This window comes from Accipiter gentilis, chromosome 18 (assembly GCF_929443795.1).
Source record: "Accipiter gentilis chromosome 18, bAccGen1.1, whole genome shotgun sequence".
NCBI classification, from domain to species: domain Eukaryota; kingdom Metazoa; phylum Chordata; class Aves; order Accipitriformes; family Accipitridae; genus Astur; species Astur gentilis.
The window spans coordinates 23,134,012-23,156,831 of record NC_064897.1 but is presented as its reverse complement, the minus strand read 5'-3'; the positions used below and the strand labels follow the sequence as shown (position 1 = coordinate 23,156,831).

The window sequence follows — 22,820 nt, the reverse complement described above, 5'->3', positions numbered from 1 at the left end:
GAGATGGATTGGCTTTACTGAGTGATAAATGTGTTTGGAAAGACATCATTAGTGTTTACCCATAGCAAACAGTGTCCTGGGCAACAACAGGTTAAATATTACAAAGTGTAATGTTTCAAAACCAAGCTTTGACCCGAGTTCCTGAATTTATAGGATTCCATTAATGAGAAGGTCAATACAGCTGGATACATCAGTAAATAACATACTGATTTTTGCAGGCAGATAATAGCCTGAGGGCTTGAAAATCTTCAGGACACACACTATAAACACCAAGCTGACCAATTGCTAATACCATAAAACTTGTAAAATTTTACATACAGTCTTGAGCCAAAATTGAATATTATGTGTAAGGTGGACCATTTTTATAACTATTAATAAATTGCTCATTTTTGCTTCAATTCTGTTTGCCTCTCTCAAACATCTCCAGAAGAGATGAGTTTTGTGAGGTTTCTCCCCCCCCCCCCCCCCCCCCCCCCCCCGACACAATTTATTTAGTTAAAAGGATAATTAGGCACTGTGTAGGTCTCAGGCTTTTTTCTGGTCCTATTCCTTTATTCTGTCGTTTCTGGTTATAAACCTTGTGACAGTATGCGCACATGATTCCTTATTCAGAGTCCAGGCAACTATGAGACCCCTTTATAAGTGGTTTCTGAAGCCTTATGTATACTTAAAAGGCTTTATAGTTATAATTGTTTAAATTATGGTAGTGATGCTTTCTAAAAAGGCCCTGTACAATTACACTTGGAAAAGCCTCTAAGATGTAGAGAGTTGTATTGGTGACTTCATGTTTAAGCTGCAGTGATGTAGCGTATCCTCTTCCCTTTGCAAACGTATCCTGTGTTCATGCAAATCACCTACACTAATTAATTAATGGTATTCTACCTACGTTAGTAGTCCTAACGCGAAAACCAGGAGCATCCAAGGTGCTGCCGAAAGGCAGTTAGTCATAAATGCACAATATTTATAGGTGCTTAGAAAACTTGGACGAGTTCAAATATCTGAAAGGTGAAGTGTAAAATATTGCTTAAATTAATATGCAGTTGAATCCTCCAGTAGCTTCTTGAATGAATTTAATATCATAAATGTAATTATTTTCCAAGTACCCTATATTCATGAATATGTTGGCTCAGTTACATTTCTGTGTATCAACACTGGCATCCAGTGGACAGCGGGTGGAAAAAGGGCCTTTTGAGTCAGCAGCGGTATAGGATTAGTGTAAAAAGGCCAACACAGATCATTTAAAGTGAGGCCGTTCGTGACCCTTTTTAGAAGTAACTTTCTGTACGTCTTGAGGGAATAAGAAGAATTTTACTTAGAGATAAATAACTATTACCACTTAAGAAAGAGAAGTTTCTTAATATTTTTTTTTCAGGCAGTTTTCTGATGTATCGCTTTAATGCTCAGCCGGGCTCAGGAAGGTAAACAAAATACTGGAAACCATTAAGAAACAGGCAAAACTGGAAAATATTATACAAATATATACACTTGTGATACATATACATTTTAAATAGCGCACATAGCTCTGATCCCTCCCTCAATGCCCTGCTTTTCCTAGTCCGAGTACGGCCAACCAATGAAATCCTCTACCAGCCAAAACCCAAAGCTAAACCAAACCCATCCTTTTTCACACTTTTGACTGAATTATGGAGCTCCCTGGCACAGGATACTGTGGAGAGTAAAAGCAAATTGGACTCAGAGCCAAGGTAGGTAATTTATGAAGGATGGATCCAGGCGGAGCCTTTAAACACTAGAATTTGAATGCAGTCTCTGGCTGCTTTTACTCTTTCCCTGGATGTCAACTATTGGCCTCCCATAGGGGATACTAGGCTAGACGGACTGTTGGCCTGATTCAAAATGGCCTTTTTTGAGTCGGATGTACTGATTTAAATACCATATTTCGTGCCTTAATACAGATGGTCCAGTTTGTAGATGTATTTAGAAACCATACCAAAACACTGTAAGCCACTATAAATTATGCATTTGATATGTTCCCACCCAATGTTTTAAGTACCATAACAACCTCCTGTATTTAGATCAAATAAATGCAAATCCATAATTTAGGGTGAAAAGTGGATAACACAATAATGGGCTAACAGGGAGGCATACCTCCAGGAACACACAGATAATTCCAATCCCTAATTTATTTGACTGTTGGCTATAAAAAAAATATTCAAGAGAAGATTAAGATATTTTTGTAGCGCTACACTGAGAGTGTTGTCTGTACAGTCCTGAGTTGAATCCAGCCCCACTGTGAATGAGGAATTGAGTAGCTGCCTATTTTCTTTCGCTGTTGTGTCCCTGAAGCAGAGAGACGGGAACTCTTGATGGGAAACCCTTAGACCCTCTACCCATTTCACTGTGATTTCTTAGTGTCTGAATACAGATTTCGCCCACCTTATCCCCACTTCAGTAAAGCAAGCTCAATCTTACCTGATGTGCAGTAAGGACCAAAGAGATTATCTTCAGCACATTTTTCACAGGCTGTCCCACCAAACCCTTTCTGTGAATTATAGAATGGAAATCAAACCATAAGTTTCTCATCTACCTCTATACAGATTGATAAGCTTAGCAGCCTGAAAACAGCATCTTTAGCTGCCGAAAGAAAATAACACAAAAGGTTCAATCGGCAAATCAGAAATAACTACTGCAATCTAGAAAACATTGTCTTTTGAATGATTTCCCCCCCTCCTCTCTCTGGCTTTTTAAAAAATAATTTTTAGATCTTATGCTTCAAATCAGATGTTCTGAATATCAAGTTAACAATAAAGAACAGTAATCAAGCCTAATACCTAAAGCATCCTTACAATTGTTAGCTTGTATTTTCTGACTGCTTCTCACTCTGTCTCTCTTTTGCCTGTCCCCAGGAGATGTGCTTTTGATGTAATGGAAAGATTAACCAGTAGAGGGGGAGGTAGGAAAGATTCATGTGAATTGTTTTTTTAAAAAATATTTTTGGCTGAAGTTATTAAGCACTGCACATTGCACCCTCAGCAAAGGGACGTTGTATTGAGAGTGTAGTCCCAAGTATAAGTACGTTCTAATTAGGGCAAAAAGTCATAAGTAGTAGCACACTCTAAAAAATAGAGGAACTCAAACCAACTGTTTCAGGAAGGCAAGACGGAAGAACTTTTTAATTTCACCTGAACGTGCTCAAGTCTGTAGAAATAACAGTGTGAAGATTAGTGCAATCCAAGCAAAAAATGAACTCCAAGCAGATCATCTCTGCTGTTTCTGAAATACTTTAATGCATTTATACAATGTAATATGCGGTGTTTCTTAGCAGAGCTTACATGCTGTCGTTACATTTTTTTCGTTTGAAAGAAAGGACGTACCTGACAAGTGCACGTTCCATCCCCGTTTATACCCTGGGAGCAGCGTCCTCTCCGGCTGCAGGGTGACGCAGCTCCTCCGGGACATGCTAGAAATGACAAAGTTTAAGCCATCAGCCAGCTTGCTCTGACCCTTTTGCTCCCCTTGCACATTAGGGGGGGCAGCCTCGGAGGCTGCAGGGTTTTGGGCCAGGCAGGGACCTCGAGTGACGGCTGCTGTTTGCAGCTGCCCAAATCTCTTCATTAGAATCTCAGCTTCAGCAGAGACCATCACCCGCTCTAGCCTGGGAACTTAAGCTAGTGACGGTGATCAAAGGATTGCACAAAAAATATTTTTTTTTATTCTTAAGTACCACATTGATTTTGGCCCTGCTAATCCATCTCTATCTGCAGGCACTCTAAACTGTTAGCTTTTTTGATGCAAGCAGAGTTTGCCCGACCCCTTCTTCTTTATGTTAATACAGCTCTGAAAATTTGCTGTCAGAATTCTATTTGATGCTAAGTTCGAGTTTAAATAAGCCTTTTTCTTTTCCCCCACAAATTGCATTTGCTTTATGTGGAAAGTTTTTCCTCTTCCCCACTACCTCCCATAAGACTGTGATATTTGATTTAAATGATCTTGGAAATTGAAATTCGTGTATCTCATAACCCACTTCTGTCCAATGGGCTGTGGTCACTAGTAAAACTTGGGTGCCAAAGATGTGCTATGCTTTTCAGATCCTCTGGTGCTAAAACCATGATTATAGGTAGTGGTATACCAGGTGAGACAGATGGTGACCAAAAACCCCAGCCAGCAGGAGAGGATAAGAAATCATGACTGTATTTCCAAATGAAAATAGTTTAAAATTTGGCTGAAAATTTTCAATATTCAAATTTTTACTGAAAGATTGCCTATAGGAAATACACGTTACAGTAATTTTCAGTCAGATTGCTCTGTCAGGTTCCCCCCCCTGTAGGGATAACCTTATCTTTTATAGTTGTGCAGCCTCCCTGTGGAAATGATTTATTAACTCCCTTCCATAAGCCCTTTCTTCCCATAACTGGAGTTCCCATTAGGTACCATAATCCTGATGCAGGTGGTATCTAAATGTATCAAACTCCTACTGCCCTCACAGGTTCTCTGCTGTACCTTACTGATAGATTTATTGCTTTGTGAAGAGTCTCAGTTTGTTCTGTGTAGGTGGAGATGGGCAGCACTGGATTTGTGCTCCCACTGAGTAATTTAATCCTGATTTAGAGTGTTTAAGTCATGTGGAAGTTTTCATGAAAATGAATTTGTTATGGACACAGTGATGAGCAAATAAGTAGATGTGTGTATATATACACCTAAATTTAGTGAAGGCTTTGGCTTTATACCAATCTGTTAATATTTCTTAATTTATTCCTTAATAATGACTCTGTGAGGTCTGTTGGATCTGAGTAAGCTTCTTGTGAAAAACCAATAAATTTGAAGATGAAAATTTTGGTGCAGTTTATCACATACTTGCTGAAATAAAAAGTTTTATTAAGAATTGAGATGAAATAGCCAGAATTTAGGTAAGGTAATAAATACATATACTTACAGAATCTTTCAAGTAGCTTTTAGTGAATCTTGTTTCCTGGCTACCGTGTGATAGCTAAATCTCATCTCTTGGGCTGACACAGGTGCAAACTGTTTAATATTTGCTCTGAAGGGAAACAATTTTACTTGCACTGATGCTTTTATTTGAATGTGCAAAGACAGAGAAAACTCAGAGTTTAGGGTATAATTTCGAGGAAAACGTACTTTACAATTGCTGACAAAACAGGTTTTTTGCAGTTGGCATTCACCACACTTCCCCTTGTCTTCACACTCTCTTCTCTCTTGTTTTGATACCACCACCAAGGGACAGCTTTATCAGAAGTGTAGCAAATTACCATGTAGTTATGAGAGTTTGGTCAGGCAGATAAAGCGCTTCCCCTGGCCGGCAGGACCACAGGAGGCCGTGCCGGGACACTGGAGCGATGCTGGCACAGCCGTTTGCCACCAGCCTGGTGCTGGGGAGAAGCGAGACCTTTGCTTTTGTTGAGGATGTTTTTTGAAAAGTAGTAGGGAAGAGATGCTTCTGCTTAGCTTTGACAGCTGTCAGAGTATGAAGGCCAAATCTTGATATCTAGGCCAAAGGAGCTTAAATCTATCAGCTTTTTTGCCTCATAGAGTTTAATTCAGCACTTCCCAAGTGTTTTCAAATGCAGCCTCTTGGATTACTTCTCCTCATCTGACTCCCTGCAGGCTGAAGCAGTGGGTAGAACTTATAAAGATGTATTTTGGACCATATGAGTTGATAGAATTAGGTTTCTTATCTTTCTTCTTGGCCTTTTTAAAAGGCTGTGCTCTTTTCCCCTGGACCTTCCTCCCGCTGTCCTTTTCCCTTTTTCCTTGGTGCCTTTTTACAGAGGGATAGATGTGTGGCTGGTTGGCTTGGGGGGGGCTTGTGGGGAGGGAAGGGGACAAAGCATCTTTCGTTCCCACTGTGTGTTTCAGCGTGTGCTATCGTTTAAGGAAGTCAGAATGCTATTTAAGACCTAATTTTGTCCTTGCCATCAGATGCTAAATGTGAAGTAAACCCCTAGTCAGGGATTTTTCTCTGGCCTCAGGAAGGACCGGCTTTCCTCCAAACATTTCAAGGCGCGCCATATGCTCTTAGAGAGATTGCGAAAAACGCAAAGATCTTTTTTCTTCCTCCAAATGACAGCAGAAACAATGCCGAGACCTTGATTCTTTGCTTTTTGGGGCCAGGAAGTTTGTCTGAAGGAAGAGAGGGCTTCCTTGCCTCTGCAGCCTCCTTCCCACAGGCAGGGCAGCGAGCTCTGCCCCTCTCCAGAAATACCGATGCCCCTCGCGTGGCCTCCCGGCGCACCCGGAATGATGATCGTGCGTAGCGTTGCCTTCCTCCTACCGGGCACTTAGGCTGCATTTAATGGAAAGATGGTAAATCACCACACGAGTGGTTATCTTCAGAAGAAGACGTGCCCATACGCTACATCCTCGGCTATTTCTGTTTTTTCTATAGAAGTAGCTGTAAGTTGGGGTTTGACTATATTGCTTTAGTAGGTAAAGGACTGGTATCATAGCTTGGGCTAGAATGATGTATTTCTTTAATCTATTTTGTGGACAAAAGGACTTCACAGACATTGAACCGGACCTTGACCCTGTTAACTGAAGGAGGAAACGCCCTGTCTGGGCAGGGAAATTTCCTCTGCGGGTTTTGATGCCCAGCTCAGTAGCCTGGGGTTTGATGCACTTGTGGAGATGCTGAAAGGCTTTTCCTGAGGAAGGGGCAGCAGGACGAGAGGCACTGCTGATTACCCCTGCTTCAGTAATGGCCTTTAGCATTTGCTAGAAGTTCAAAAAACTTAGAGGGAAAAACTGTTTCGAGTTGAGCTGAAAGAAAAAACCATCCTTGCATCAAAAAGTAAAGAATTAAAGAGATTTGGAAAAATTTCAGACTCAGGTGGGGGTATTTTTGACCTAGAATGAAACATTTAAACTTGTGGTTTGAAAATTTTAGGTTTTAAAATCTGTTGTGGAAAGCCTTCTGAATGAAAAGTCATTTTGCAGATATTGACTGAAAAGATTTGTTTTGAAAAACTCAAAACCAAGAGGGTTCCCTGAGTTTTCTCAATTTTTCTATGAATTTTTCTTTTTAAATGAAGCTTTGAATATGGGTTTGTCTCTGAATCCTCTGAGTTTTGGCTGAAAACTGCTGATTATTTCTACTCCTCTAATAAGCTCTGAGAAGCAAACTTCTCATGGCAATAGTTTCTGAAAAGAAGAAAAATCACTGCTTTACTTCTACTCAATTTCTATCAAAAAAAAAAAAAAAAAGAGCTTACCCATGCATTCTGGGCCCCAGTGTCCCTGGCAGCACTCAGGTTGTTCAAATTCCTTCATACAATGATGCCGACATCCAGGAAAAGAAAGTGTGTGTGTTTTAATTTCTAGATAATACCTGAGGAAAAGAAGTTGGAGCTGCTTTAAAGTACTTAAAAGCCTTCTGTGGGGAAAAATGAAATTCTTAACCTCCTCTCCTTTCAGTGTCATACAAGAGCACTTTAAGCTTAGTTGTATTGATCTGCCTTTTTTTCTTCATTAAAACATAGCTTGCACATCGAGGTCTAAAAAGATCTGTGAAGCTGTTTCTTTTGCATAGTATATACTTATCTTTTTTATATTTATATTTATTTCTGCAACCTAAGCACAGCAGTTTTCTCTAAGTTTTGATCTGAAATAGTATTTAAAAATTATTTAATATCAAGGTTTTTTAAATGCTACATAAGCTCGAAATAGTTACTTTTTCCCTAAAATACTGCTTTTCTTTTTTTTTTCCAAAGGCAAGACTTCAAATTTGTTTGGAGATATTTCTTCCTGCCCTTTACCCCCCCTACACATCCCCAGTTTGAAAAATCTGTGATTTGTATGATAACATATGATATGAAAGATATATAAATATCACTTATATGATAATATATATTTAGCATATGATATATATCATTTATATCAGGTATGCAGAATACACAAAGAAGTGATTTTACGATATCGCTTAAAAGAAAATCGGGTAGGCCATGGATAGCAATGTTTATTTTCCTCTTATACCATTTGCTGATTAACTTTAGGCTTGTAGGCTTGAAGTATTCTGAATGAAGCTTGAATTCTGGAGCTGGTGAAGCCAATGATAAATGTCCCTTAAGAAAATTTCATAGAATAGAGCATTTGTAATATGAATTAACATTTTCCAATTCAAGGAGAACACTATTCACAGAAAAAATCTCTGACAGAAGAAGTACCTGCAGTCCGGTATCCCGGTCCCATTGGTAATTTTGGTGTAACCAGCAGGGCACTGGGTTTCGAGGTTTAACGAGCAAGGTACACATTCAGTTTTCATTCGAATGAGCAGCTTTTGATCACATTGCTTCTTCATCTGTAATAGGAGAAGATTAATTAAAAAGAAAGAAAAAGTTCTCTGAGTTGGTTTAACTCTGCCCCCAGTGACATTGCTGAAAAATGACAGATTTAACTCAGCTTTGTGCTCACTCGTGGCCACAAGCTCTCTGTCCTGTTCAGCAGGAGTTCTCCGCTCTGGAGCTAAGCTAGGTAATAGGCCACATATTAGGGCTTTGCGGTAGTCTTCCCTGCGCTAAATATGTCCAACCACTGCCAGATAAACCCTACTAAGTGTCCTATTTCTCCTAAGAATGCTTTATTGACAAATGCTAAGTTCAGCAGACTTAAAAGCCAGGTTACTGAGCCAGCATCAGCCTATGGAGCGTTAGTTCTAGAGGAGCCATGCAAACCCAAAGCAGGATGGAGAAAGACAAGTGCCGGCAAGTGCCTTCTCCATTCAACGGCAAAACTAAACATAAGGTGTGGAGGAAGTTGCTCGTGGCTCTGTGCATACGGAGCACAGCACAAGCCTTTGTTCCTCTCAAAAGTGGGTTTCATATTATCAGCGTTACCGTATTGAACTAAAGGACTATGGCTGGTATCTTCAAACTGGCACAGAAGAATGACGTCTAGCTTTGCATTCAAATCTGGTAGAAGTTATGGGTCTGACCCCACCAGAGCACACTGAGAAGAGCAGCGTCTTCTTTTTTTTTATCTAGAGAAAGCCACAGAAGGAACCTGCCCAGCTTGGGAAACCTGGCTGTAGTCCTCTAGCTCAACTGCCAAGGGCTTGTGCCCCTCACTGTGGAGGTCCCAGTTTTAAGAACGCAAATCTGACAAATGACTTCAGAAGGCGGCAAAAAGGAGAAAAGGCTTAGAGTATTGTCACAGCAATGGCATTGTGTTTTGTGGTTGTAGAAATCATAGGTTTGAAAATGTCTATATACCAAAAATAGTATCTGTTTCCTACTACTTAAACAGTCGACCTTTTTTTAAGCAAAAAGTCTTTGCTGAACTCCATCTAATGTTGGCTTCATCTTCTTTCTTCCCGGTGAGTATTTGTAGAAGTAAGTTCATAATTCACAAAGAGTGAGAAATGATCTAATGCAAAATACGATCTTTAAAAAACAATAAAAAGTAATAAATGAAATCATCATTCTTGGAGAGGAAGGACCGTGAAGTGCTCCATTTTCTATTCCAAGATAACCATTCATCCACTGTTCTCTAAGTATGGACCCATTTAGGTGGTCTTAACTCACTCAAGCAATATTGGCCATGAGAGACTTCCTATCTGACACAATAGAATTGAAATGAACTCTCTAAATGGTTTTTCAATTAAGCAGTCGCGTAGTCAATTAAGGCAATGTCTGAATCATGATTAGGCCAACGTAAGGAAATGCTTAATGTTTATCTTGAAAAACTGTACCTGCCCACTGTGTGTGCATGCATGTGTGTGTATGTCTGTAAGGGGCAGTTCTAGCAGCATCATCCATTTGAAAATATTTACATACATTAATAGTTGTCTGTGGACGGTTTAAGTAGCTTCCCAGATTGTAAAGCCAGAAGTACAATTATACCAGAGGAGCATAATACAGGGTAACGGAGCTTCTTGCATGAAATTCAGTTTGAACAGGAAGATTGTTTAGAAAGCATTCATTTGGTTTGGAAATGGTCACTTGTGGAGAAACAAACCACGGTATGTTGCTTCTGTCTCAATTTGTCTGTGATGGTTTTGCTTCGGTCTCCAGCCATTGCTCTTCTGTAGCTTGCACGACAGGCAGGAATCTGTTCTGTTACAGAGTTCACTACTCCCTTCCTATGAATACTTACAGTCTGAGATCAAAGTGCATTTTCTTTGTGCACCTAAATAAATAGCATTTCTTCAATTGCCTGCTATGACTGCCGTTCCCCAATTCTTGAGTCATCCCTCAGCCCTCCTCCGGAGCCTGCCCAGTTTGCCAATAGCCCACCTGGATGGGGAACGTCAGACCCAGCCTGTCTGGGCAATTCCTGTGTGCCTGAATGGGACCTGCACACTCCCCCTCCAAGGTCTTCTCTGTCCCCCGCCTTGGCAAATTAACCCTTTGTGCAGCAGCCTCATGGCAGGAGCTTCAGGTCCTTTGGTGTGCAGGGTGTATTCTAAGCCACCGCTTCCAAGGATGGAGCCCATCGCACTGCTGTTACGTGTCGCTCGATGGGTATCCTCCAGTATTTCTGTCCAGGAATTCCCCCAAAACATATGTGCAAATGCAACCCTGTGCTGTCCAGGTAGTGTTGGCCCTTGCGGGCACATGTGGGATGCTGCAGCCCCTTTGCAGAAGCTCACAGCTGGCCTGAGCGGGTACGCTGGCACCTTGGGCAGGATTTCTACATGTGCCACAGCTTGGTAGTCCTGCATGAAGCCCTCACCCCAGCGGTTTCTCCCCTTGTTAGTTATCGCCCTTCAATGTTTGTGATAGCAGCACATTTCAGGAGTGAAGATTGTGAGGATGTATCACAGACACTGACAAGGAGATTAAGTTTCATGACCTGTGAGGGACTCCACTTGATAGTCATCACCCAGTTATAAGTACATTTCAACATCTATTTAGTTGTCAAATTTTAGTCTTTATAAATGCACTGTTGAAATCTGATTTGGGTAACATTCAAGTATTTGGGTAGTGAAACCTCTTACTGTTGTGTAGATGCATTTCAGGTGTCTTTGAAACAAAAATGAGACCTTTTCCCAGATGTGGGTATAATGTGGGTACGGCTCAATCGGCCATTTGGCAAAGCAGCGGTAAGCGGTGCCATGCCGGGAGGAGCGAGCAGCCTCCCTGCCCTCTCGGCAGAGCCCAGCACCCCTGGGGCACTGGACCCACCCAGCTCTTCGGGCTTCAGGTCTAAGGTGGCTCCCACAAACTCAAACCAGAGCATCTCTGCGCCTTGCTTCCCATCAAAACCACCTCACGAGGCACCAACACAAGGGGGCTCGAACGTTTCAAGCCTTTCAAAATGCTGGCGCTCAGCGCCAGTGCTGCCACCTTAACGGCCCATCCTTAATGAGAGATGACTCACGCACCAGAGCAGGTACCAACACAGCACAAACAGGCAGGCTGGGCACCTTAACTCCTCTGGGCATTTCCACTGAGTCAAATCAGTACTTTTAATGTTGAAGAATCATAAACTTAGAGAGTTGGCTGACTTTTCTGAGTCTTTAACCAAGTATGCTACTGAAGCCCTGCTCCTCACGGGTGCTCGGTGTAAGCTGTTAAGAGCCTGAGGCTGGATAAATTGCTGGGCTTGTAGAATATTCAGGTTCAGAGGTGCAAAATCTATTGGTAGGAGTGGCTGAAATTATCTCATTGCAGGAGTTGTCATTAAAAAGGCACTCCACAAAATTTCCTTTTTTGAACAAGAAAACTCAAAGTGATTTTGAAAAGGTAAAAGCTAAATTAAAATAAGTTATACCCTTTCCCTACCACCAGCTATAAAACACTGTTTTGGAATGGTGGGGTTATTTCCATTCTCTCCCATGTCCTCATTTTCCCTTTTTGCTGTTAGGGAAAATGGAAGACAGGTGATTTGTTAGTGGCTCTTTTTTTAAAGGTGGAATAAGTTTAACACATTTCCTAGTACTTGTTTGTACTTTTCAAAGTATTTTTCCACTTAAAAACCCAACTAAGCAATCAGCAAGTGAGTGGCTTCTCCCCCCCCCCCGCCAATTTCTCCCTGTCCTTTTGTTTCGTCTTCTACGAGTGATTTTTCTCCCAAAGGCAGGAATTTAAAGCCACATGTTGTGAGACAGTTTAGATGAGTGAATGTCTTGCTGCGGAACTCCTGGTTCAGATTTGTAACCCAACACTTTCTGCCTCTCTACAAGGGTGGTGAAAACAGATTTTGTGAAATTCCACAGATGTAGGATTTGTCCATGGCAAATGCACCACTTCCCCAAAAGCCTACAAGTCTTTTACTTAAATTTATAACTTTGTACTATTACTTCCAAAAGCTCAATTCTTTAGAATTTTTTCCCCACCTATCTGAAATAGCATTTCTTCCTTGTGGTTAGTAGAGTGGATAATTTTCACTATGGAAAAATTTCTGCTTTCATCTTCTGACTTATCAGAAATTCTAATGGTTTTCTTTTGCTGCTTTTGATGAATGTGTCAGCTACAGTCTTTTGCCACATTTGCCATTTTTTAAGAGACTTTTTCAGTGTACTCATGGCATGCCCTTTGAGCCAAATTCTTATGTGGAATAAACAGATGCATTTCTGTTATTTCAGAGGACTGAATTATAGAGCTCTTAGTTTATAATTCAGTGTCATATGCATCAGTGACTGTTAAAGTAGGTTTGTCTTCTATAAGATACAATATCTGATAACTATTCTCCCTATAACAGTGAAACAACCCCCACCTCATAGTGTAATACAGACACATGACAATTCATTACTTAAATAAAAAGCTGCTTCTTACCTCATCTGGGACTTGTGACGTCAAATACGGTTTCACTGCAGCCAAAAAAGCCAAAAAGAATAAAACAACTGAATTTTTTTCCATTGTGAAGAATTTGATTTTTTCCTTCAGAGCCCTCCAGACATGAGGACTAAAATTCTGATGTAAAGTGATTGTTTGTTAGAGGTGCTATTTCTTCTACATTCTTAGGCAAATATTTTAACAGGGCTCTTGCCTTTCTGAAGGAAAATGACTGAAGGATGCAGCATGCGGAGCTTGCCTGCAGGCAGGAAAAATTCCAAAACACAGGGTATTTGCTGAAAGTTTTCACTGCGAAGCTGAATAAACCCTTCCTAACTGAATGACAGGATATCCTGGCAGGGCTCTGTTCATTTATCCCTCTCTCTGAAGCTGTTGACAGCACAAAACCAAGGACACTGAACTGTTATGACAGAAGATGTTTTCTTCGTTTAGGTGCGCATGGATAGGGGACTGGAGTAACTGCTGTGCTTGTTGTCGTTACATTTGTCCAACTGATTTAAGGCAGAGCAAAGGATCTCTGGAAGCTGGCTTATCGGCCCTAATAATGTAAGGGTGGTTTCCCTAAATGTAGTTCTGGGAGAAGTACCACTGACTTTATCTCAGGAGGCCAAAAGAACATCTTCCACCTTTGGTTAGCCAGATAAAAAGGGGGATTTTTTTTTTTTCCTTCTCTTTTTACTATTTTTGTTAAATCATTTTGACTGATTTCCTGGAGCTAAGCAGAGGATAATTAACTCAGCTATGTTTCTTGCATATGATTAGGAGGGATGAGTAGACAGACGTTTCGGTTTGCCAAAAGCAAGACTGTTTCTCTCTCTTCTCAGAGTTGTTCAGCTCTTTTCTAGCACTGTTCTTTGCTGCTGCTCTGGTCAGTTTGGTAAGGGTAGCCTCTCCCATGTCTTAAATACCTAATAATTTGGCTGCCTCCAGTTTGCCAGCTTCGCTTTGGGCCCCTGACATTGTCATTAATACAAAGTTGTGCTTTGAAGCTAGGTTAAGTTTTTGAAGAATCCACAGTGGCTGTAAACATAGTGCTTTCTCCCAAATTTCTATTTGTAGTCATGGCTAGATGCCACATTCACCTTTAGATCACAAATATAACACTCGATGCAGTTGTAACCTATTATCTTGAACTCTTTATTGTCTTCCTAAAGAACTCAGTGGTGATACGTGTATAATACACAAATTCATCTGCTTTTGTTATGTGCTCTAGCTGAATATTGCAAACTTGCTGGTAGGAGATGGCGGGGCAAGATGTTTCCTGTGTGCTCGTCAGATCCTGTTCCTTTCTGCTATACAATGAGGAAAGTAAATAATTTCTTGTTTATGCAGACAAGATAGCAGCCAGGGGTTGGGATGTACATGCTGACGGTACATACGGCCCTGAGAAGTGCCGCTTCTCTTTTCGGAGGTCAAGGCCTTTCATGTTACTTTGGTTTTGCATACAGTGTACGATCTGGCCAGGCAGAAGGAATGGCTCAGGTTTTTCTCCAAAAAAGCAGAATCCTGGAGGATCTCCTCTCCCGTGTGATGATAGCCCACGGCCACATCCCGTCCTCCGTGGGATATTTGGGAGTAAAACCTATCTTTCCTCTCCTGCAGGTGTGCCTTGCTGGAGCACGGGCAGGGTGGCTGGCTGGGCAGGGTCTGCGCTACCTGGGCAAAACACGTTTGCCTGGTCCCTGCGTGTGCGGTGGCAGGAGCTGACGGCTTCTGCGGCGGCTTGAGGTCAGCCGGGTTTCTTGCCTGTTGCCACTTCAGACAGCGCAGCGATGAAAGGAGCCGTAAATCAAGCACATCCCTTTCCTGTCCTGTAGATCGAGATAAAAAGTAACACGCATCAGCTCTCTCGTTATCTGCTCTTACCTCCCGTATAGGCATTTGTGTGAAGTAAACCCTTTTTCCCTTTCCTTCCTCTCCCTCTGTGTCGCTGCTGACCGCCGCGACCATCGCTTTCCCTGCTCCGGAGGGACCGGCCACCCTTTCCTCGTGTTGGCGATGGGGACTTTCCTCATTTGCGGGGGTTGAATACAGACCGTGCCAGGCTCTAACTATAACTCTGCCCAGCTCCTGCCCTGCTCTGGGCAGAAATAGAGGCTAATAGGGTCACCTGGAGACAGGACGGGGCTTCCCGGGGTCTCGGGGGGTGGGAAGGTGGAACCCCAAAGTTCAAGCAGCCGGTGCAGCTAGCCAGCCGGGGAGCTGGGATGCCAGCCTGGCCAGTGCCTGAGGTGGAGGTGGCTCCAAGGGCTGTTGTCCGTGCTGGTGTGTCATTGGCGTGGGCAGAAAATCCCGTCTGCCAGGTTTTGCCCTTTGCTTTTAGAACCACGACGGTGGTGGTGTCTGCAGGCTGGGACCTGAGTCCTTCCTCCCCTTCCCCTGCCGGTGTGGGGGCCGCGGAGGGGTCCGCGCGCCGCTGGGATCCCCGGTGGGGATTTCGCCTCTCAACGGGCTGCCCCGTGCATCGCCGTGTCTGTGCCGACTTTTGTCTCGGCCGTCCTCCAGCTCCTGCCCTTTTGACGTGTTTGTGTCCTCTCCTGGCGGTGTATTTCTGGGGTCGTCTTCCTCCAGGGTTGTGGTGGCAAAGCTATCACTTTCTCGTTATCTTGCTGCTTATACAGCTCAGCTGAGACCTTCGTGCTCTTGCGTTTCCTACTCTTACTTTTTCCTGGCTTTAGCAGGGTATTTTATTTTAGCTTTGTGCCGTGCCTCTTTCTGTGTCCAGCTGGAGTGGTGGAAATGTCTTGGATCTCTTTGGTTCCTACAGGAAAGTGAAAATTTTGGAAGCCTTAGATGGCAAAGTACAAATGTGTGTGGGGAGTTGGTCCCCTTGGATTTTTTGAAAATAATGTTGATACTGGTGAGGGAAGTGAGAGCAAGGAACGTAGGAGTGACGGTGACTGTGGGCACGGGTACACCTGAAAGCTGGGGTCGGTTTGATGTGGAGGAGCCCAGCCAAGCCTCCCTGGGAATATGCTGGCCACATGGAAGCTTCCTGTCTCAGCTGCTAATCACCCCTGTACCTCTGAAAATTTTCACATTGCAAGCAGCCTGGTGAAAAAGATTAGTAATAGTCATTGTGTGTGCTGTAATACGGCAAATGCCACGTGCCGTGGCGTACGCTCGTGTGTGTCGCAGCCTTCCTCTGCTCTGCTGTTGCATTCCTGGACTGGATGCTCCTACTTTAAGTAGATGTGAGCTGGTTGCCTTTTTACTTTCTTCATCCACCTACTGCTTCTCTCCAAGTTGCTCCTATTTCTGCGCTGAAAATATCAACCAACCAGAGAAAATGTGATGGTTCATTTATGTAGGTGTTTTTGAAAACAATGTTTTGTGCTGCAACTTATTTTAGCGTTACAATGAGCTGGCTGTTCTTTCTCTGAGCCAGGCATCTGGCGCATGAGGTCTGTTTAAAAGTGAATAAAAAACAGTGGAGAGACAGACGTGATGGTTGCAGCACTCACCTTCTTCTGCACAGTTTTGATAACCACAGAATTTCTTGCATTTAAAAACTTTTAAAATTGATTGACTACGTGACTTGCATTGTGTATCATTCCCCTGAACCTTCTGAAAGTGAAGCGCTCTCAACCAGAGATGGCTGAACAGCGTACGATGAGCTCTGAGACTCATACAAAGCTCAGCCTTTTCACAAACAATCATATGACAAAAGCATCATTTTAGAGGAGGAAATAAAAAAAGAAATATAACCATTTTGAAGCAGAGCACTCACTGCAGGCTGAACATTCATGAGCTCTGTGTAATAAAAGCTGGTATTGCTTTTCTGGTATGTCCCACCCTACTTGCAGCTCAGCTCCTCTCCCAGGGGAGCAACCTTATTCGCGAGGTGTTCGAGAGTGTCAAGGGTGAGGGCAGTCTTGAGCTAAATTTAATATTCTTACTTAGTAATTTGAAAATAAGCAGCAGAAAATAAATGAATTACTGTTTTTTACTGTATGTGGCTTCTGTTTTAGAGCCAGTCACAGCAGGAAAACCGTCCCAGGGGTGTTTGAATACGGTTTGAGGCTCCACATGTCTGAGGAAAGTCACTTTGCTCTTTGTTTGGAAACTGGCTAAAGCACCTTGCAGAGGGGTAGGAAAAGATAAAATGTGCTCAGAAGAAGAAAGCTTCCTAGGGGGAGGGAGGCTTCGGCTCTGCCAAGAGAAACGTCTGAATGCTAATTGTAGGTGGGAGGAAGGGGGGCATAAAACATCAAGTTGCCTAGGAGGAGGCTTGGGGAAAGGGGGGGTGGAATATTTGGGAAATACTGCCTTTGATTAACACAGGCTTAATTGGAACGTAACAAAGAGATTTAAAAAAAAGGTTTGGCAAGTTAAATCTTTCCAGTGCCATACATCTGAGGAAGCCAACGGTGGCCTACGGAGAGTCTGAATGGGCAATGTGGAAAATTCTAGGGGTGTGTAATTTTATCTGCGGGGTTATGACAGCCATCATTTTGAAACATGGTGACTATCAGAACTAATTAATTCTCCAAGCCCATAGGATGCATTAAGATAGAGCTGCAGCTGGTATGCTGAGGAATGCCGCGCGCCCGGCAGAGGCCATCGCTTTTATCAATGTTAATGAGGGAGAAGGCACAGACAGCTGATCTAAACCAGAATGCGTTCATGATGCATACAGCTGATGGCAATGCAGACTGCCAGTCAAGGGGTGGTCTTAGCCATAGATTAGATCCTCATAGTGGCCTCTTCAGCTTTCTTTCTTCCCCACTTTTTTTTTTGTTTTGTTTTGTTCTCAAAAGAGGCTTTCAGCTGGTGAAATTGTAAACAAAAGGCATTCTAGCTGAGGCCGTGGCGGAGAGGGCTTTACTAGGGAGACATGAGGAAAGCAGCGTACCCGGCGCTAACTTGGACAATGTTATTTACTACAAATTTTAAGGGGGTGTTAGGTGGGGGAGCTGTAAGGCTAAGCTTATAATCAGCACCATGCTCTAAAGGGAATGACCTCAAAATCAGGGGCTGCTCACAGGTACCTCTGCTACCCTTTCATGCTATAATAACATGCGGCTTAAAAAAATGAGTGTCATGCTCAAGCCATAGGTAAGGCCCCATGCCCTGCAGGTCCAGCAGGATACAGAACTTATAAGTCCCCAATTTGAGGAAAGCGTTCCCCATGTTCAGCTGTGAGACATTCAGGCCAAGAGGTAGAAGGGGACGAAGCTGCTGGTCTCCTGGGTGGTAATGCCTTGGGGGTGAAGGGAAAGACTTAGTGATCTGGACTGGGAAGCGTGGGTGGCATAGAGGAATATTGAAGCCATCTTTGTGTCCCTGTCTCTGCTCTGCATCTCCTGTAGTTCTTGGTAGACCGTGCATAGGCTCTGGTCCCACGTTGCTGCCAGTTAATGGCACGATAAATGCAGAAGGTGCTGCCCTGGCACAAGTTCTTGACTTTTTTGAACACTGTGGCTCTTCCCGGTGATATAACACTCTTCAGAATCATTGAATCTCATATTTAATGGCGTACAAATATAACATACATTGCTTGCACAGATCTGGAATAAAATGAATCACAGTTATGAGCTGCTGGATAAATACACCAAAATAAACTTGTAGTTTGAATTAGCATCTGCCTGTTTGTGTAATGTCTGCATGTAAGAAGCTTCAGCTTTAAGATGTGATCAAAGGATATTGGAAACTAGGAACAAATAATGGGCTCACACAGGATGAGAAGGTGGCTCAAATGGATCTTGATGGCAATTCTCAAGCAAACATATTTTGCAGTTTATAAACGTCCAGGCAGGAAGGAGGCTGGGGTTGTTTGTATATGTGTCTTGTCCTTCTGCAGTTCTGCTATGGCTGCGGCGCATTAAGGCCAAAATACCAGGAAACCCCTGAGATTCCAGGATTTGGGATCGACAGAGGGATGTAGAACATGGATTTCTGGTGCTGTAAACATTACATTGATTTCTCCAGCCCCATAGTAGAGAAGCGGGACGGAGAGCGGCACACACATTTCAGATCTTCATGGTTGGCCGTGGTAGGACTGGGGACGTTTGGAAACCTGAGGCACTATAAAGTAAGGGAGCTTGTGGAGTCGGGGGAAGCAGCAGAGGCTGTGTTATTACTGCGGTGTTATTACCTGCTGACTTCCTTCCTTGTTCTAGACAATGCAGAGAGTTTGCTATAATTTTGGCCTTTGTAGAGCTTGTATGCTTTCATAGTAATGCTTTTGTTTTGACTAGTCAGACTTAAACAAAGTTAGCTTAATATCGTTAATAATTTACTAGGAATAGAACTGAATTGCAGATAATCATGTGGAGCAATCAACCTTTGCTCCGTTTTTTTTTTTTCCTTCCTTTTAAATGCAGCCTTAATAACATTATCCAAATGTGCCTGTTTACAGTTATAGTGAATTGATTTCAGCCAATTATCTTGTCTAGGAAAAGCCATCTCAAAACTTGTTTGAGAAAGAAAATAATGCAGAAGACAAGCTGGCATAATTTCTACAAATAGAATAACACAATGTTATCTTTCATTGTCTTCCTCCTTACGATACGGGAACTTGCTGTGGTTCACGTTGGGCTAAAAGGATCTGTTATGTGCTATGCTAGAGGGGTAACACAGCGTAGGTATGCAGCACGGTAATCACGAAGCCATGACCCAAGGGCAACAAGTTGCCCACGGGGACATCCGATATTGCTGGGAAGAACCAAGTGCGGTGCTGCCTGGCGTGTGTTAGCTGGCCACGGGCCAGCAAAGGTTGCCAACCACTGCCCTAAGAAATAGAGCTGGACTGGGGAGGAGGAAGCTCAGGCTGCGTTTTTGGCTCGGTTGCTTAAAGATGCCGACAAGCCGCTCTCCCTTCTGCCTTGGCTACGTCTTCGTTCTGTAGTTAGAATCATGGAATCGTTTAGGTTGGAAAAGACCTTTAAGATCACCAAGTCCAACCGTCACCCAACGCCACCGTGCCCACTAAACCATGTCCTGAAGTGCCTCGTCTACACGTTTTTTGAACATCTCCAGGGATGGTGACCCCACCACCTCCCTGGGCAGTCTGTTCCAATGCCTGACAACCCTTTCAGTAAAGAAAATTTTTTCAAACGTCCAACCTAACCCTTCCCTGGCGCAACTTGGGGCCATTTCCCCTCGTCCTGAGTTTGTCCACCTTTCGTGTGTCAGTGCCTCCAAAAGCGACACCCGGGGCGAGGACGGCTCCAGTACAACTTCACGCTAAAGAATAAAAACATGGTTTCTCCACCCGCATCCTCCATCCCTCTCCAGTTGAGCGCTTGAGTTTCCTTCTCTTTCTCGCCGCAGCCTGCAGGGGGAGGGAAAAGAGAAGGGTGGGCTTTCTACCTGGCATCTCTGGGGTCCGGATTGTCCTGTCTTGGGGTTGTTTTGCAACGGGTTTGGAGGTGGGAACAGGCGGGTGTCCCGGGAGGGAGCGAACGCTCCCTCCCGGGACACCCGCCTGTTCCCACCTCCAAGTCCTGGACCCTCCCCGTGGGACCACCGGAGGGCAGCAAAGCCCAAGCCACGGCTTCAGTCCCCCCCTCAGCCCTTTAAAACCCCCAGGCAGCAGGAGCTGGGAAGGGTTTCTCGGTCCCCACGACCCCCTGAGAGAGCCGTGGGGGAGGCGGCTCCCTGCGTGGGTAAGGCCACTGGGACCCAGAGGAGAGGTGGTTGGGAGGGGGGGACACAGGTTTATGTGATTGAGGTGTGCCGAGTTCCTAAATATAGTCTGGGAGGATGTGGGTGTAAAGAAAGGCATAAAAAGAAATAGACAAAAATAGAAAATAAATATATATAAAATAAAAGAAATATAAAAATTACAATATATATAAAATAAATATATAGAAAAATGAAATAAATATAAAAATACAATATATATAAATAAATATATATAAAATAAAATAAACACATAAAATATAATATAAAAAATAAAATAAATATATAAAACATTAAAATAACTATATAAAATTAAAACAAATCTACAAAAATGCGATTATGGCAATATTAAAATGTTGCCGTATATGACCGAGAAGTTTGGAAGCATTCATCTAGTTGCAGAGAGTATGTAGGACGTGAGGTAGAGGGGAGAGGATACATCCAGATATCTGCACAAACATACGCTGCATCTCAAGAACTGAGCACCCCGGGAACTATTCCCTTTCCCCTGACTCCCACTGAGTACGTAAGTGTTGTATATACACTACGGAGGAAAAAATCCGAGTGATTTCAAATACACAGGAGTATCTACTGAAGTGCTGTATAATAGAATCTGCTTCATACCTTGTATGTTGAAGACTAAACCTCGCTAGAAAGTTTACTGATTTCTTACTGTGATGAAATAAACATACAAGGATTTTTTCCAGTTATGCAAAAGGTATGGTAAAAAGACTATACTTTGTGTTAAACGCACTGGAAAGTCTAAATAAACATAAAAATGTAAAGTCAATGTTACTGGCAATGAGATTAGGCTGAGCAAACAGGCAGAAAATACAAGGCTCTGTACAGACGGCACTTGTGAAGAACTGTGCAAAGTCCTTATCTACAAACATAGATAAGTTTTGGATATACCTAATGTGAAGAAAAAAAGCTATAGTTTTGAAAGTTTTGATGGACAAGTCAAGTCTTTAGAAGTATGAAGAGTCCAGAATTAAATGCCCTCCCCAAGAGGATTATTCAGTTTAGCAATTAGCAACACTAACGTGAAGTAGTCACCTGAAAAGAGGAAAAACTAGGTTATGTAGGGGTTATAAAGTAGGATCTTTCTGGTTTTTGAGTGCTTGACTTGTTTTCAAATTTAAAAAATGGAAACGTTGGTTGCTTTATTTTTAACCTTTTGGAGATGCAATTGACTAATGTTAAAAAAAAAAGACCAAACCCACCTGTAAATGGAGCTTTAATGTAGTTATTTCAAATCCACCGAGGTTATAAGCAACAGAAATCAGGTCTGATGATGTGAAACTCTAAGCAGGAACAGTGTTAACTCTTCGGCCCTGGTGACATCACTTGTCTTTGCAGATGTATCTTTTCCTGGCAACGCCAGGTACTTTCACAAGACTCTCACCCAGCACTATGTCTCTGCGATTGCAGAATGTGTTTTAATATCATTTAGCAGGAGCAACGTTATGGCAGTTTAAAGACAGACCCTTCCACATTCACACCCTCTCTAGCATTCTCTTCTCGTCCGTTATCAATGACATTAGACCAGCCAGAATCCAAAAGTCCCTGCAGCCCCAGTGAGTTGTACCATGTGAGCGTACACATGACAAACGCTGACTGGTTGTGTGTTACTTATTTAGGGATAAGGAGTACCACTGTAGGACAATGCAATTCAAACTTCAGCTTTTTTTGTCTGTTTTTAAATTTTGGCAGATGTGAAATTATGTAAAAACTTCAGGGTATCAATTGGGGAAATAACATTATGGCAGAAGAGCACCGTTGGCACCTCATGAAACTCACCTTCTTCAATAGCATTAATATGCTAAGGGGAACTAAATGTTACCTTCTGGTTTGACCTCCTAGGTTGAAAGACTTCTGCTTCCTAGGAGAAGAACAAATAGATAATTAAATATGTGTCCTGAATATTTTAATGATAGAAATTCTCTTTAGCCTTCTTCTGACTGTAGTGTCCAGTTCTGATCATGCCATCCCGTGAAGGGTATAGAAGGATTTGGAAGGATCTGGAGAATGAAAATGGCAATTATTAGGAAAATAGGAAGTGATAAATGCCTCTGCGGAGTAGATAGAAGACTGAAAACGGAAAAGATGAATAGTGGTATTATGATGTGTGTAGAGAGGGTAAACGGGAAATTCTTGAATTTTCTTTAATTGTAATTCTACAATAAGAGAATGTTTGAAAGAATTATCTTTAAAAAAAAGGCAAAAGAAAGTTATTTCTTTGTAGATAAGAAGTTAAAAACTTCTAGTCTTTTCTGCTAGTACACCTTCTTATTTTCTTATTGTCTAATTGTAGGCAGGTAAGTCTTCATATCTCTTAGAAGTTTGTGGTTGAGAGGAACAACACAGAAAATGCTGTTTCACAGACTTCCTATGCAGCATTTAGCTAGAATCTGTAAGAAGCAAACTCTGTCTTGGAGAAAATATTTTGATTTTGAAGAACTTTGTTTTGTTCCAACTCTGAATGTA

The 22,820-nt window shown here is 42.5% G+C and overlaps 1 protein-coding gene across 1 annotated transcript in view; it reads right to left on the bottom strand.

The window, feature by feature from the left end:
* The window catches only part of STAB2 (stabilin 2), an 84,884-nt gene extending 72,099 nt beyond the window's left edge, over positions 1-12,785 (bottom strand). Inside the window, exons 1-5 of the mRNA XM_049822434.1 lie at positions 12,687-12,785; positions 8,136-8,269; positions 7,185-7,300; positions 3,333-3,418; positions 2,431-2,500 (exon numbers count right to left, since the gene is read on the bottom strand). Coding sequence (XP_049678391.1) covers positions 2,431-2,500; positions 3,333-3,418; positions 7,185-7,300; positions 8,136-8,269; positions 12,687-12,770 — 490 coding nt within the window. The 5' untranslated portion in view covers positions 12,771-12,785. The remainder of the gene's footprint in view (positions 1-2,430; positions 2,501-3,332; positions 3,419-7,184; positions 7,301-8,135; positions 8,270-12,686) is intronic.
* Between the last annotated feature and the right edge of the window lie 10,035 nt (positions 12,786-22,820).